We start from the raw sequence: 15,700 nt of genomic DNA on the forward strand, positions 1-15,700 counted from the left end.
TTACGTTATATGGGCCATTCTACAGAATTGGTGCAAACTGCTGTCCCACAACCAAAAACATACATTTAAAAAGCATTTAAGTATTCAAATTTTAGATGTTTACCAAGATCCTTCTATTATCTATTGAATCCCACAATAATATTTAAAATATCAGTAAGCTGAATATACTGTATATAAAATCATTTATTGGGTACTTTCAAATGGGAGGTGGCTGTCCCGAACCCTTTTTGCATTTTTTTCCATTATCTTTAAAAATTTTATTTTATTTATTTATTTTTTTTTAAAAAGTGAAGTTAAAATTATTTTTAAATCATGAAGAAAAAAAAAAAAAAAAAAAAAAAGTCCCGCATTTTCATGTCACTACCGAAACAGTGTATGTTTTAGTCCATTGGCTGAGACTGATTTTAACCACACCCCTACATTTTTGATCAGGAAATATTCTTGTGTCCCTCTTTCTCATAGCCTCTCTTTTTATAGTGGATAGGCACTATCATTTTGAGTTAAATGTGTTCAAAAGTCTGAAAATCTGTGTGTAACTTTAAGGAACGTCACTACCAAACACACCTTTTTTTCTGCAATTAAGCAAACTTTTTTGGGTGTTACTCCATAAAATTTAGTTGTGTGTGAACAACTGTTCAGAACTGTGCTAGCTAACCATGTGCTGATTAGCATCTCTGAGCTAGGCTCAAAAGTATCTAAAATTGTCACTACCGAAACATGTCATCATTGTTTTGGTAGTGACTCAAGGGAACACAATCATTTATTTGGGGGAAATAAACAATTTTAGTACAGTTATGCAAATCATTAGTATTTTAATACATTTTAGTAGTGTTTTAGTACGCGAGTTAAAATTCTGTAATGTTTTGTGGTCGCTACCAACACATAACTGTCAACCGAAAGTCGCTACCAACACATTACTGTCACTACCAAAAATGTGCAGTCACTGCCAAAACATGGGATGTTTTGTCAAAAATAAATAATCTCATAAATTACATTTGAAATATTGTTAAAATTGTAATTGTTATTGATTTACCTGTGAAAACTTTTTTTTTTTTTTTTTAAATAGCAAAAAAAAAAATATATGCAAACAAAATCTTAATAGGTCAATATAACCCTTCTTATTAAAATGATTTATTATTGTGTTTCGGTAGTGACAAATTTGTGGAGAGGAAAAATATTCCAAAACTTTCTGAAAAAACAGTATGAGAATTAACTGCACAATTACTAGAAATGTGTACCAGGGATATTATACAATTTGCATACATACAAAATTTGTGGAAAAATAAATTTAAGACATTTTACTCTGACTTTGAACCAAATTACAGTATGTAGAATGGCCCACATATATTGAGGTTTTCTTTTAGCAGAAAACATTAAACAATATGTGTAAACAAAAAATATAAAACGCAAAAGCATTTAAGCTCAAGCAGAGCGGACAGAAAAACGATAAAGCAGACTACACCAATTATCGTACACAACGTACAAATACACTCGAGAGTCGGCATATGGCATTCTGTGATCAAATACAAATTAACTTGTTAACACGCTCCACAGCGCCACCCAGTGCATTTAGTTATAACTGAGTTTTGTGTTTGAGATTTATCACTGATTCACTGCATCTACGGCCAGCAAAGCAACATAGTAAAATTCGAAGAGTATTTTTATTTTTCGAATAATAATTACAGATCGAGTATTCGTGCACACCCCTAGAAAAAAAAAAAAAAAAACGACTTCACTAATTTATTGTCAATTCATTGTTTAATCATTAACCCTGCTAAGCTATACAAGACCCCGCTTAGAAAACAGATAAAATTCATCCTCAAAATCAGAAACAATGCAGAACACATATAGCGAGAAATAAAGTGGCAACACTTTAAAGCCTCCACAATGCAACATGATCATGCTCACACACACACATGCACACAGCAGGGCTCGACAATAAGGACTGCCCGATGGCCCGGGGCCAGTGTTAACGACGCTCGGGACAGTAAACGGAACTGTCACTTGCCCGATCGGGCCAGTGCTGTAGGGTGTGCGATATATATCGTCTATGATATCGTAATTGGTGATTTAACGATCTGAAATGATCGAGTATGTGTATGACGTAGTCTAGTAGGTTAGACTAGTGCGTGTGCATATTTAGAGTGCCCGATTTCATTGCGTGATTTAGTCTATTAAAATGCATTTAGAATGCCCCAGAATTCAAGATAAGGGGAAAAATGACCCTGTATATCTTACATATTTATATAATTTAATATAGTTAACCAATATTAAACAAAGAGCGCCGTTTCTCTACAAATATCAACACGATTACAAATTGATTTCATACAGCGTACAGTTTAATGAACAAGAACTTAATATCTATCAAGTGACTTACATTTTAGACACCAAATCGCCTGTTTCGCTCTATTTCGCCTACGAAAATAGTTCCAAAGTCCACACAGCATTGTTTTGCGTCTCTGAGCAACACTTCCTGAATGAATCAGCCGTTTGAATGAATTGGTTGAATCTCAATGACTCGTTCATAACAGGGACTTGCTGCCACCTACTGGCGGGTTTAATTTCACGTTTAAAGTGTCTTTTCATTTTTAAAATGATTTCAAATAACAGTATTTAACGTTTTATATTTTCAACATTTCACATTATTTATGCATCTGTAACTGCTCTTGACTGATTAACTTTAATAAAGTTTAATTATATAGTTAGTTATACATTAGATTACAATTTCTGTACCTGAAAATCTCGTTTAAACCTACATGAAAAACTTGAAAAGCACCGTTTTCATTTAGTTTGTTCTGTTGTATTTATTTTTGCTATTACTCATAATTTGATTATTTGTTACTATTTTATTACTTACTGTTTATTTGTCTTACAATATTTAAAATTTAAGTTAGTTAATCTAGTAGCTTTTGGTGCCATAATCCTATTTATTAAGGTTACATGTATCAAAAACAACAAAAACAATAATTAGGCTTTTTTATAGGCCCATATTCTTTTCTTTTACTTCATTAATTTTTTTGTTGTAGGGCAAGTGAACATTTTGGCAGGGCAAGTAAAAATTTGAACCACTGGCCCGACTGGGCCAGTAGAAAACATCCTTAGCGTTGAGCTAAAGTCCAGCCCTTTACAATCACTATAAAAATAAAGAGGTGACACCACAACACATCCAAGATGGAGAACAATGCGTGCACACACACACACCCACACACACAGAGAGAGAGATGAAAGGATAAGACAATACAATGAGAACTACAATACAATGAGACAGCACAAACTTCAGTACAAAACTGACTTTAGTACAAAAAAAAAAAAAATGCTAAACTTGGAGACAAAAGCTATTTTTATTGTTATAATTGTTATTTCATAATGTAGATTACTTATGAAAATTAGTCAAATTAATCAAATAGCATGTCAAATAGCAATAGCAAATAGTAGAGCTCTGCAGCCATGTTTAACAATGCTAAATATTAAAATGCAGATAACCAAATCATCCAGATTATCAACAAGCATGTAATCAAATACATAATACCAAATGTGACAGTTTAAGGATCTACACTTGACAAACTTACATTGATTGACAATTGTTCTGAATATTATCCTCAATGTATGTCAAGCTACGACCCTGCTTATCAAGTTCAAAATGAGAGAAGACATTTTTTTGCTGTTGATGTCAAAGAATGTGCATCCAAATCAAAATTAAATTCCACATGATCAATCATCATTAGTAAAATTTAATCAAATTAAACTGATGTCTTTGGATGGCAAAATGTGATTGGAATTTAAACTGCACAATTGCAGGTTCTCTTATATAGCCTCGTGAATGCTTTTTACCAGTTGAAATCTGGTAATTACGGTAATAACATGGCGTGAGCGCAAATATACGTGAATTTTAACACGCAAACAGCACGTCGACGACGTGTTTACATATTTCATATCACTGTTGATTAGTATAGCAAACCGGACACACCCTTCTGTGCGCATTCACTAGTTTAAGCAAAAGCGGCAATCCAAAACAGTGAATCAATCACCATACATGCAAAAGTTCAAGAATGACCACAATGCTGACATGATCTTATCTCTAACACTCCTTGTACACAAGTGAGTCATCACAGGTGCATAATGAACACCTCATCTTATCAGCAAGCCATATCTTGAGATGTAGCGATACCATTTTTGTACTGAATTGAGCTTTCTTTCACGTCTTGCTCTTGAACTGACAATTTCACACAAAATGTCAAAATGCCCGTCTTGGCGAGTATCCTAAACACAGTCAGTTATGTCAATATACTGTGTGTAACAGTATATGGAATCTGTGCGTTAGTCTTAAAGGGACAGCAGCCTAATATTCCTGCTGCTGCCTGTTTTTTTAATGTTAAAGGGATAGTTCACCCAAAAATGAAAATTTGATGTTTATCTGCTTACCCCCTGGGCATCCAAGATGTAGGTGACCTTGTTTGTTCAGTAGAACACAAATGATGATTTTTAACTCGAACCGTTGCGGGTCTGTCAGTCGTATTATGCAGTTGGACAGTGGTGTTTTAGAGGTGAAAAATGATATAAATACTGTTCGGTTTCTCGCACAAACCGATCGTTTCGTGTCTTAGGACATCAATGTGTCGTCAAGAGCCACAGGGTTTAATTTGGATTTGTCTGTGCGTGTTTTTTTGACTCTTATAGATGGAGTTACCATTGACAAGCATTATACGACAGACTGCAAAGTCTACTGAAAAAACAAAGTCCCCTACATCTTGGATGCCCTGGGGGTAAGCAGATAAACATCAAATTTTCATTTTTGGTTGAACTATCCCTTTAATCAAACAACAGCCTCACTGCAAAAAAAAAAAAAAAAAAAAAAATCACTCTCGACTGAACAACTTTTGTTACTTTAATAAGGATTATTCCAGTGGTGTAGTCTACGTGATACGCAGGTATACGCCGTATACCCACTAGGAAAGGTCAAGGATTTCCGTATACCCACTTAAAAAAGCGCGAGGATACATAACCATCCAATAAATCACAATATGATTTGTGGTTTGTTGCTTTTGACATGAAACAAAGTCTCATATTTCTCAAAGTCTCAAGTTTCATATTTTGCCCATTTTACTTAGGAATAAAAAAACATAAATACCGTTTTGGCGCTCTTTAATCTATGGTAGAGACAGATCGCTGTAGCCTCAGTTCAAGAGAAGCGGCAGCCTGACGTGAACTGATCCTCTCTTCCGCTTTAATACCAGTTACAGCGCGAAATAAACATGAATAAACTTCAAGGTATGATAAAAGATACAGTACAACTTAACGAAATCCTTATGTCTCGTATAATTGCTTAATCAGTGTTTCAGCCGCGGAAAGACGTTAATAACAGCTTGTAAACAATGTCACTTAACGTCACATTTACCTCAGAACAAACATATTCAGTGACCATAAATTCGTTCAGCTAGAAAAATGAACTCTTGAGAGGAGCATTTAGCTAAATATATACACCATATTACCTATTAATTACATTTTTAATGTTCTTCAATAGCCTATTTGAAGAACATTACCCATGTTTGAATAAATCCGTCAAGTTGACAGCCACCATTTAAATGTTTATATTTCAAAAAACGAATTGGAGTAAAAATAATTTTAAAGTTAATAGGCCTATTATAACTTTATTATTATAAAAAATTTCTTTAAGTGTTATTTAAGTTTGTACAAATCAGTTCATTTTAACCTTTAACCTTTTAACCTCTGGGACAGGTGAGTATGAGGCTGGGAGGGAAAAATTACAGTATACTCACTACAAAAAACTAGACTACACCACTGGATTATTCTATATTTTATTTATACAGTGAAGACTATGCAGTGTTATTTTACATTTGATTATTCAATTTCTGTACCTAATCTACACCTAACTACTGTTATGTCTACCTGAAAAAACCTGAAAAGCACTGTTTATTTAATTGGCATCTTTTCTGTTGCGTTTATGTGCGCTATTGCTTGTGGTTTGATTATTTGACATTATTTTAATACAGACTGCTTACTTGAATTTAATAGTGTTTGAAATTATTTTTTTTTTTTTATATTTATGTTGAATTTTTTCAATTGCATTGTTCTTGCATTCATTCCATGTACAAAGCCTGGCGAGTAAAATAAAAAATTCACTAGCCAATGGTGACTCAAGCTTCAGTGTGTCTGTAAAGGGTTGTAAAATCAAAACATTTAGTGAAAAAAAATTATTTAGTGGGAAACAAATAATAGTGAACAAGTGTAGAACTGAATCTAGTAAAATGTTACACATTGCTCTTTGCATATAGGCTACATGAAAAACAAATGGTATATAAAATAAAATAATCGCAGCCTTTGCCAAATCACGTGCGATAAAATTGCGATAAATTGTGCAGCCCTACTCCGGACACAGTAACCTCTTACACCGTGTCCTAACCAGACGCGATGCGATAAGACTCCAGCGACAAGCAATTTGACTGTCCACACTAGACGCGACGCGAAAATGAGAAGCGATAAAATCAATCAAAAACCACAGCCAATCAGAAGAGTGTGTGGGCGGGCTCTCTCGGCAAGAGCACAGCAGACACAATGAAATGGGCAAGTACTTAGTAAAATTCATAAATATTACACAATTTAAACATTATTTAAAGTACATACAGAGTGACTGAACCAATCTTTGTCATAGAATACACTTGTTTGTTCGCATTGAGTAGACAGTTTGAACGTTTTTGTGCCCATTTATTTATTTTCAAGATCTGAGGTGAATTAGCCAGTGTTGTTTTCATTACAGCTAAAAAGCTGGGAACACAGAACGATATTCAAACTCACGTTAGACGCTTTTAACATTAAATAAAGCACATAAACAGTACCTGATATTATCATTGCCAAACTTTGTGTTCCAGCCGCGACGTCGTGGAGAAATAGAAACCGTTTCTAAAATAGAATATTTGCGTGTCGCCGTCGCGGCTGGTTAGGACAAAAACTCAGATTAACATGGAAAAGATACCTTTTATCGCTTGTCATTTCTTTATCACTTTACAGTTACCACTCTCATAAAATACCTGAATTACATGTTGACTTTTAAACCTAAATTTAACATCCAACAACCGATATTTCAGAAAAATGTATATTTTTGCACCACTGACTGGCGGAATTTTTCAATGCACGGTGGACTAATCGAAAATGACATTTGTTGAGAATGATTTTCATTATTGATTATTATCGATTTTATCGATTAACTGTTGCAGCCCTAATTTATTTGCTTGTTCAGTGTCATTGTAGATTTTGGTTCGTTTGTTGTTGTAGGCTGTAAGGACCTTTGAAATCATCTGGCGCAGTGATATGGACATGTAATGCCGTCAAGACCTGCCTGGAACTACTTTAGCCATGCGTTTCCCTGAAAATAATTGCACGCATTAGAACGTTCGTCAACTAGTCACATTCAAGCATTCAACAGCATGGACAAAATGGACAAATGGACAAAGCAATACCCAATGTAAGTGTCTAAAGTGCATGCGCACAGTTCAGTTAAATGATAAAGTTTGCCCTCTTTAACTTAATGCTGTTACACTGAATGAATGAAGCAAACTGAAATAATCACAACATTAACAACATAAGCGTGTGGTTTATCTGTCAATCAGATACACGTGAAAGTTCATTACAGCATAAAGGTCCATTCACACCAAGATCGATAACTATAAAGATAATTATAATATTAGCATCCACACCAACCCACAATAATGTTGGGTATAAGCGGTCAGCTGGAATCTAAATGGCATTCAATTTTTTTTAGTGTTCATCAGCTGGGGAAAATTCCAACAATATCGTTCCTTTGTGCTGTTATAATTATAGTTGTGGTGGAATTTAAAACTATATCTTTATATCTACTTTATCTATATCTTTAAAACTATCACTAAAGCTATTGTCATTGGTGTGAACAGGCCTTTTCAGATAGGAGCTGTACTTGCATGACTGAAATAGCTGCCTGAGGTGTGTTTCAAAGATGGCCGTCGAGTGAAATGACTTGCCTTAAAGGGACTATGGTATAGAGCTTATGTAGCCCCGCCCCTTTTCAGCACTGCATTAATTGTGTTCTATCTTCCAGTTTGTATTTCCAAAGCATGAATGTAAGATCTTATGGATTTATGAATGAACTGCTTGTTTTAAAATCTTCTCGATCTACTGAGATTTGTTATGACATCAGCTTCAAACATTACAATCATGTTAACTTTCTTTAAAGGGATAGTTCACCCAAAAATGAAAATTCTGTCATTAATTCAATCTGTTTATCATATAAAGTGATCAAGTCTCTTCAGTAAATTTGGACTAAACAACTCAATTCATATGGATTAGTTTTATGATCCCTTTATGAACTTTTTGAAGCATCAAAGCGTCATTTGTAGGGCTGGACGATTATTAAGATTAATCAAAACCTCGATTAATTGAACATTTTACCTCGATTACGATTAATGAACGATTATTTTGTTTCTGGGTTTTTTTTTCTTCTTTGCCCTCATAGTTCACTGACAAGGTTTGCACTGTAAATATGATTGACTATTAAAGGTGGGATATTTTTTCCTATTGAAAAAGTGATCTGACATAACATCTCACTATCAGCAGTTATTTTATCTATGGTTCGTAACATTTCTTACAGATTTCTGCTCGTTGTAAATCAGATACAGATAAATTAGCACAGTACCAGTACCTAATGAGAGTGATTGCGTGTGTGAATTAGTCATACCATCTCTCTATTAATTGTGAAGCTGTGAGTTGTAAATAGTTCCTTCAAAAATAGAAAAATATATGCTATAATAACTTTTGAGGTTCTAAGCTACTTAAGTGATAAATCACAGGACAGCTCTGACAACTAGTTTCTGCGTTCCTCTCTGCGCGCAATCTTCACGTTTCGCGCAGCTACTGTTTGTATGAGTGTTTGTGCCACAATGCAGCTGCGCGAGCACGGTAGCTCGAAATAACATACATCCAATCGTCTAAAATCGCTTGAATGTCCAAACTGGCAAACCTTAAAACACATACAACTGACAAAGTTTAGTGAAGACGCAAGGCTAACCACTCGCGCGCCATCACTATGTGTTGAACCGGCGTTCACCTCCGTGTTGCTTTTATGCCACTGACTGGACGGGGCGGAGTCAGGTGGCTACACACACGGTAGTATGTTTTTAAGGGGGAAGTATTAACAGGATTAAAAAAACGAAATAACCGACATAGGAAAATTACGTCGGTTAGAAGTTCTGAATTTCGATTACTTTTCGATTAATCGTCCAGCCCTAGTCATTTGCGTAGCTGTCTATGGAAGGACAGAAAGCTCTCAGATTTCATCAAAAAAGATCTTCATTTGTGTTTCGAAGATGAACGAAAGTCTTGAGGAACAACATGAGGTTGAGCAATTAATAACTGAATTTTCATTTTTGGGTGAACTATCCCTTTAACTCTACAACAAGTAAATCCACTTCACCAGCTAATTACTCATCAATAGCGATGCCATAGAAATATACAGAGTAACCGCAAAATAGAAGTTCAATGTTCTCCGGCGCATGAGGTCTATACATTAACATTACATTACAATTTGAATGATTGTTCTTGGGTTATGTGAATTTCTACACCAATTCATTTTAAAATTAAAACAAAGCGATGTTAGGCTAACACCATTAAGAAAGAACTAGCATGATCTAACAATGGACTAAAGCAGACTTATAACATTAACCAAAATAAACAAATGTGTGAGAAAGATTCATGATACCGAATTTAGAGTAATGCAATGCATATAATGTAAACAGTAATGCATGTAACCTTGTTATAAAGCGTTTGGAATCACAAAATCATAATCCCACATCAAAAGCATAACATGGAGTGCTCTGGGTCAAAGAATGGATAAACCTATAAAACATAACTCCAGAATTATTTAAACTTAAGTGCAATATGCAAACGCTGACCGCAGGACAGTGAACTATAGCTAGTGATTTATATCAGATATGACCTCTTGTTATTTGAGAACATACGAATGAAAGGTTGCAACCTTTAGCTGAATCAATGACAAGCAAGCAACAGTAGGAAGAAATTGCAAGGGAAGTTGATACTACCAGACACCAGCACTGACATTCACCACTAACACAAGAGATCTTCACAATACATTCAGGCCTGGATTCACAGACAGGGATTAGATTAAACCAGGATTGGGCCTTAGTTCAATTAGCTTTTATAAACCAACCTTAGAAAAAAAAAAAAAAACCATTACTGGTGTGCATCTTGAAACAAAACAATGGCACTGACATATTTTTAAGATATGTCAGTGCACGTTGCTTCCAGTTAAAACAGCTCAAACATGCATTTTAGTCTGGGACTAGACTTAAGCCTTGTCTGTGAAACCAGGGGTCAAATTTCAAAACCAAATCACACTGACATCTCGACCGCCACTATATTACATGTCTGGACTCCACACTGACCAGCGCTTGTTTATCTATGTGGAGGCCAGTGGGGCTCACGCATCTGTTCCTCTATTGAGTTCACACTATATCTGTTCATGCACAATGTTTTGAAAGTCTATTAAAAGCTGCTGAAGTCTGTCAAACTTCATTTTAAATGCCCAGGCCTGCAGAGCGATCCTGCACTGAGCTTTAGTGCGAAATCAACATACAGCTCAGTGTGCACGCGAGACACACCAGCGCGTTCACATCAAACTCTGACATTTCACAAACACTGTGCATTGAAACACAAAATGCATGTCATCGGGACATGGTTTGCATTCATGTCCGTAAGTTTTGTGCGTGTGTGCTTCCATTAGCAACATTAGCAACTCACATTTCTTCAGCCACTTCATCCAGCAGCGCACGATGAGGCTGTGATGTTTCTTATTCTCGATGCACCACGACGACAATCCCTGGATGGACTCCATCGTATTGGTGACTCCTTGAAATCGCCGGTCCAGCGATGACTCCAAAGCGGCAGACGAGCCGCGGCCACCGCTGTGACCACTACTGGCCGCTCCGGGTCCAGCCGCCATCTTCCCTTCACTGCCAATGCAAGCAGCGTCACACTGGAGGATTTAATCACGCTGCACCAGCAGAGGGCGCCGCTGCACATTTACAAACGACCAGCAGACGGCAACATTATGATCTTGATTGGAGCATGATTCTGCAATGGACCTTATTCACGGCAGCGCCATCTTTGATTTTTAACGGGAATGAAAGCGAGGCTGAAGGACAGACATATCTCTTCAGTATGCTGTACTGTTATTTAATGTGTTTTTTGATTATTCTGCTGATGAAACACTGCAAAAATATCTCAAATTTCAGTAGACAAAAAACTCCAGACAACATGAGTTGTGGAAAAAGTATGATGTAGGGAGCTGCAGCTTTTTACAAGTAGATGCCACTGAAAACATTCTGTTTTGAAGTTTTGCAAATATTATGGGAACGTTAGTCTGAATATTCTCTGAACAAGTAAACGATAGACAAACTAAAACATTTCGGTAAATAAGTTCCTTGAACAATGAATAAAAAGCCTACAGTTTTTGCGCTGATGTTTTGAAAACATTATTAAAGACCTGATAAGTTTTAGAACGAACATTCTATTAATATTACTGGAAGAGTGATTGTTCATAACTTAGAGAGAACCTTGCCAGAACGTTCTGAGAACGTTACCTGTTAGATGGGCCCTAACCGTAAACAACAGCTGGTATAACAGTTGGTAATATTTTACCTAATTTGCTTCAGTATATGAGCCCCTATATTCTGGTTTTAAATTCAATTTTCTTGGAAAGAAAAAATAGTATTTTTTCAAAGAAGAAGTAGGCTGTGATTGTGATTCCAATAAAGTAGGCTTTATTCTTTGTATATGTGCTACTTCCATCTCATTAGCCGTGGCGTGCTTCTCCTCTGATGTGCATCTTAAAGTGCAGTAAATGGTAAAACTGTTTGAGCAACAAACTAGTGTGTTTATGATTATGATAAGAAATTAAAATAACATGATAACAAATTCCAGTTTTCTACATCAAGCAGTATAATGAACTGTTTCTGCACAGGTAAAATAACTGGAGACATTCGGTCACCGTGATTTTGCCGAGCAAGATATTAATGGGTCAACATATTTTGTTGATCCTGGAACAACATTTCTGTCCGAAAATTTAGTCCTATCCCTACCCCTAAACATAACCCTACCCATCCCTAAAATCAGAGGGAAATGATAATCTCCAATTGACCTATGCTGCATGTAAAAAAAAGGAAACCCACACAGACACAGGGAGAGCATGCAAACTCCACACAGAAAGTCCTCCTGGCTGAGTCAAACCAGGGATCTTCTTGCTGTGAAGTGACAGTGCTACCACACTGAGCCACTGCTGCCCTATTGTGGAATAAACTTTTTTTTAAAATATAGGCAGTACTGGAGAAGAATGAGTGGAAATTATTCAATTTTGACTTCTTTTTATTATCAGGACCCAAGGACTACAGTTTTCCTAAGGATTATTATTAATAGGCTATTATTAGTTTTCTTAAATAGCTACCTTTATTTCAAGGTGTCTGTCATCACTTGATAATATAAGAAATAGTCTTTGATGTTTTTTATTTATTTAATGTAATTTTTTGTCTCAACTATACATCACAAGCTCCGACGGCCACAGAGCTTGACCCACTGCGGACCCCAGCCATCATGGCCGCCACGCCAGAGTCCCCATACATCATGGCCGCCACACCAGAGTCCCCTGCCATCATAGCCGCCACACCAGAGTCCCCAGCCATCATGGCCACCACGAAAGAATCTTCAGCCATCATGGCCGCCACGCCAGAGTCTCCAGCCAACCTGGCCGCAACACCAGAGTCCCCAGTCATTGTGGCCGCCACAGTAGAGTCCCCAGCCACCATGGCCGCCACGCCAGAGCCCAGAGAGTACAGCGCTGACCATAATGTCTACGGCTATTTTGTGTGTGTGGGCTGCACACACAGCTGCAGCCCCTCCTAAGAACAGCTCTCCCAGACACAGTTACGGAGGCCATCCCAGAGCCGCCCGCCCCTAAGGCCAACCCTAACCTCTCTGTGCCTTCTCTTACAGTTTCACCTGATCTGCTGTGGTGGTCTTCCGCTCCGCCGTGGGGATCTTAAGCCCTGTCTACTCCGCTGTGGTGGACTTCAGCACCACAGCCCTGGCCACCTACTCAGCCTGCTCCGCCTTGGCCACATGCTCTGCCTCTGTCCCCGGGTCCTCTTCCTTTCCACGGACCTGGCCCACCATTCCTCCCCTGTTCTGCCTCCGCTCCACCACCCACCTGGTTGGGGTTGGGGGCTCTGTCATATATTCCCCATGTCTTGTCTGGACTTTTGTTATATTTCCTGTCTTGTGTGCCATGTTTGTAGATCATTGTAGTTTTTCATGTTGATCAGTCTCCTCGGGTGTGTCTTGTTTTCTCATTATCTTGTTAAGTTTGTTTGCCCCGTGTATATATAGCCTTGTGTTTCTCTTGTGCTTTGTCAGTCAGTGTTTGGTGTTTCCTACATTTACATGCTCCCTGTGTTTCCCAGTTTGGATTTATTTGTGTTTGTTTATTAAATGTACTCCTAGCACTTAGATCTGCTTCCTCTCCTGTATTCTTTGGACCCAATTGTGACACCCTTCCCCTCAGTTTAACACTCTGAGTTTAACACAGTGAATGCAGTTTAAAAGTCAATTGCATAACATACAGCCAATACACATTTTCCAGAAAAAAAGACATGTCAAAAATTCAAATGCTTATGCTATTATATTGGGATTATATTACAGTATTTACAGTATATTTGAGTATGACTATTTGCACTCTTTTAGAGATTGACCTGACCAGTAGAGCGTATGCTGCGTTTCCTCTGACAGTCACACGAGGGCAGCAGACGTCTTGTGTTATCACTGAAACAAACAAGCAGTTCACAGGGCTTACAAAAGTATCACTGGTCTGTACCTGCACACAGAATTCTATTATAATTCTAACTGTTTACTACATGATTTACATTTTTAAACTAATGCAAGCCATGGCTCAGTTAGTATTCTCACAATAGGCCTACCAACATTTCAGTAGTGGATATCAATACTAGTGATGTGCCATGATTCTCAATATATATATATATATTGATTTGGACACAACACTTTATTTAAAAAGGTTGTTTTTCATAATTTTTTTCATGTGATTATTCATGTAAATCAAAGAATAAATGAACAGCTGTGAGTAGTTTCCTCTTTTTATTGTTAGTAGGCTATGTGTTTGATTAATATTAATATCATCTTCACAGAGCACATGCGCACATGAACCTCCAACGCCAGCCCTTGCAGCTCTCAGAGTGCCATTACCTGGATAAATCTGTCCATATGTAACGAGTGTCTCTGTGTGTGAGTAGGCTATAATTGTGTGTGTGTGTCTGTGTGTATCAGTGCTGGGTACACCTCTCCTATCCCTATGTTGAGAGAAATTGGGAGTAAGTGCAGAGACGTTGTGTGCACTGTGTAAAAATGATGGTTATTCTAGACTAGTTCTAGACTAAATGTGAGCATACATTTACTCATTTACTTCTCCTGTGTCCTATTCTTCTGTATTCCAGAATGGCAGCACAGCTGAAAGGCTTGTTTGTTTGAACTGCGCCCTCTACCGTACAGGCGTGAATTTGCATTCCCTTCAACCTGAGGCTTATTCATTTCTATTTGGTGTGAAAGGGCCTTTACATTTACAAAAAAAAAAACAAAACAAAAAAACAAACAGCCCAGCTCAAATGAGGAAAAAAACAAAAAAAACAAAACGCAAAAGTAACGTAACACATTACTTTCCATAAAAGTAATTAACACAATTAGTTACTTTTTTAGGGAGTAACACAATATTGTAATGCATTACTCTTAAAAGTAACTTTCCCCAACACTGTCAGGTATATCCAATGTTATGTGGACAAAATGTCCTCACAAAGATGGCAATATCTGAAATCCTAGTCCTTGTGGGGAAAACAGCTTATAAATCATACTAAGAGATGTTTTGTTTTGTTTTTTAAATGTAAAAATGCAGAACATTTTCTGTGATGGGTAGGTTTAGGGTTAGGGGATAGAATATACAGTTTGTACAGTATATAAATCATTATGTCTATAGAATGTACCCATAAAACATGGAAACCCAATGTGTGTGTGTCTGATCCCTCTCAGCACCCGTGGTGCTCCTGCAAGCCTCTGATGATGTAATGCAGTGCAATTATAAGAGGAACATTTAGGACAGAATTAAAGACACTGTGATGTTGTGATAGAGAATCAAACACCACGATCAAAACAGGAATGGAAAACCGGGTATGGCATCCAAGATGTTCATTAAAAGTGTAAAATAAAAACAGAGCATGCATTAAAAGGTTATTCATAAAAAAACAGTCTACTAAAGTACCAATTAACTCCCCTGTCCCCTCATTTGAGGCTGGAGTATAACCGCGTTCAAGCAGTGCTAACAACAGAATAAAATAACAACAGTGTTCTTCATCACTCACTAATTGTTTTTTGATAAAAACATGGGACTGTAAACATAGTAAAATACAGTGATGGATAGTCTCTCCATCACAGATGTATGAAGGAAAAAGATGTGCCAGTTGTTTTGTAGTTGTTAAAGGTAAAGCTTTTGCACCAACCAGAATTGCAAAATAAAAAAAATAAAAAATTTGATGTGGGCTTTAAAGCCTTGCCTTTATTTAAAATGGGTAACATTTGTGTGTCA

General features: G+C 36.9%; 1 protein-coding gene and 1 long non-coding RNA gene across 2 annotated transcripts in view; one reads left to right on the forward strand and one right to left on the reverse strand.

The window, feature by feature from the left end:
- Positions 1-11,052, reverse strand: part of rprd2b (regulation of nuclear pre-mRNA domain containing 2b) — a 28,795-nt gene extending 17,743 nt beyond the window's left edge. The window contains exon 1 of the mRNA XM_051864944.1: positions 10,804-11,052. Within this exon, the coding sequence (XP_051720904.1) occupies positions 10,804-11,005 (202 nt within the window). The 5' untranslated portion in view covers positions 11,006-11,052. The remainder of the gene's footprint in view (positions 1-10,803) is intronic.
- A 59-nt stretch (positions 11,053-11,111) lies between these two features.
- On the forward strand, positions 11,112-13,563 carry LOC127496946 (uncharacterized). Its single transcript, XR_007925401.1, has 2 exons — positions 11,112-11,221; positions 12,608-13,563. It is a non-coding gene; the product is annotated as an uncharacterized LOC127496946 (long non-coding RNA).
- The last annotated feature ends 2,137 nt before the right edge of the window (positions 13,564-15,700 follow it).

Source organism: Ctenopharyngodon idella, chromosome 16 (genome assembly GCF_019924925.1).
Source record: "Ctenopharyngodon idella isolate HZGC_01 chromosome 16, HZGC01, whole genome shotgun sequence".
Classification (NCBI taxonomy): domain Eukaryota; kingdom Metazoa; phylum Chordata; class Actinopteri; order Cypriniformes; family Xenocyprididae; genus Ctenopharyngodon; species Ctenopharyngodon idella.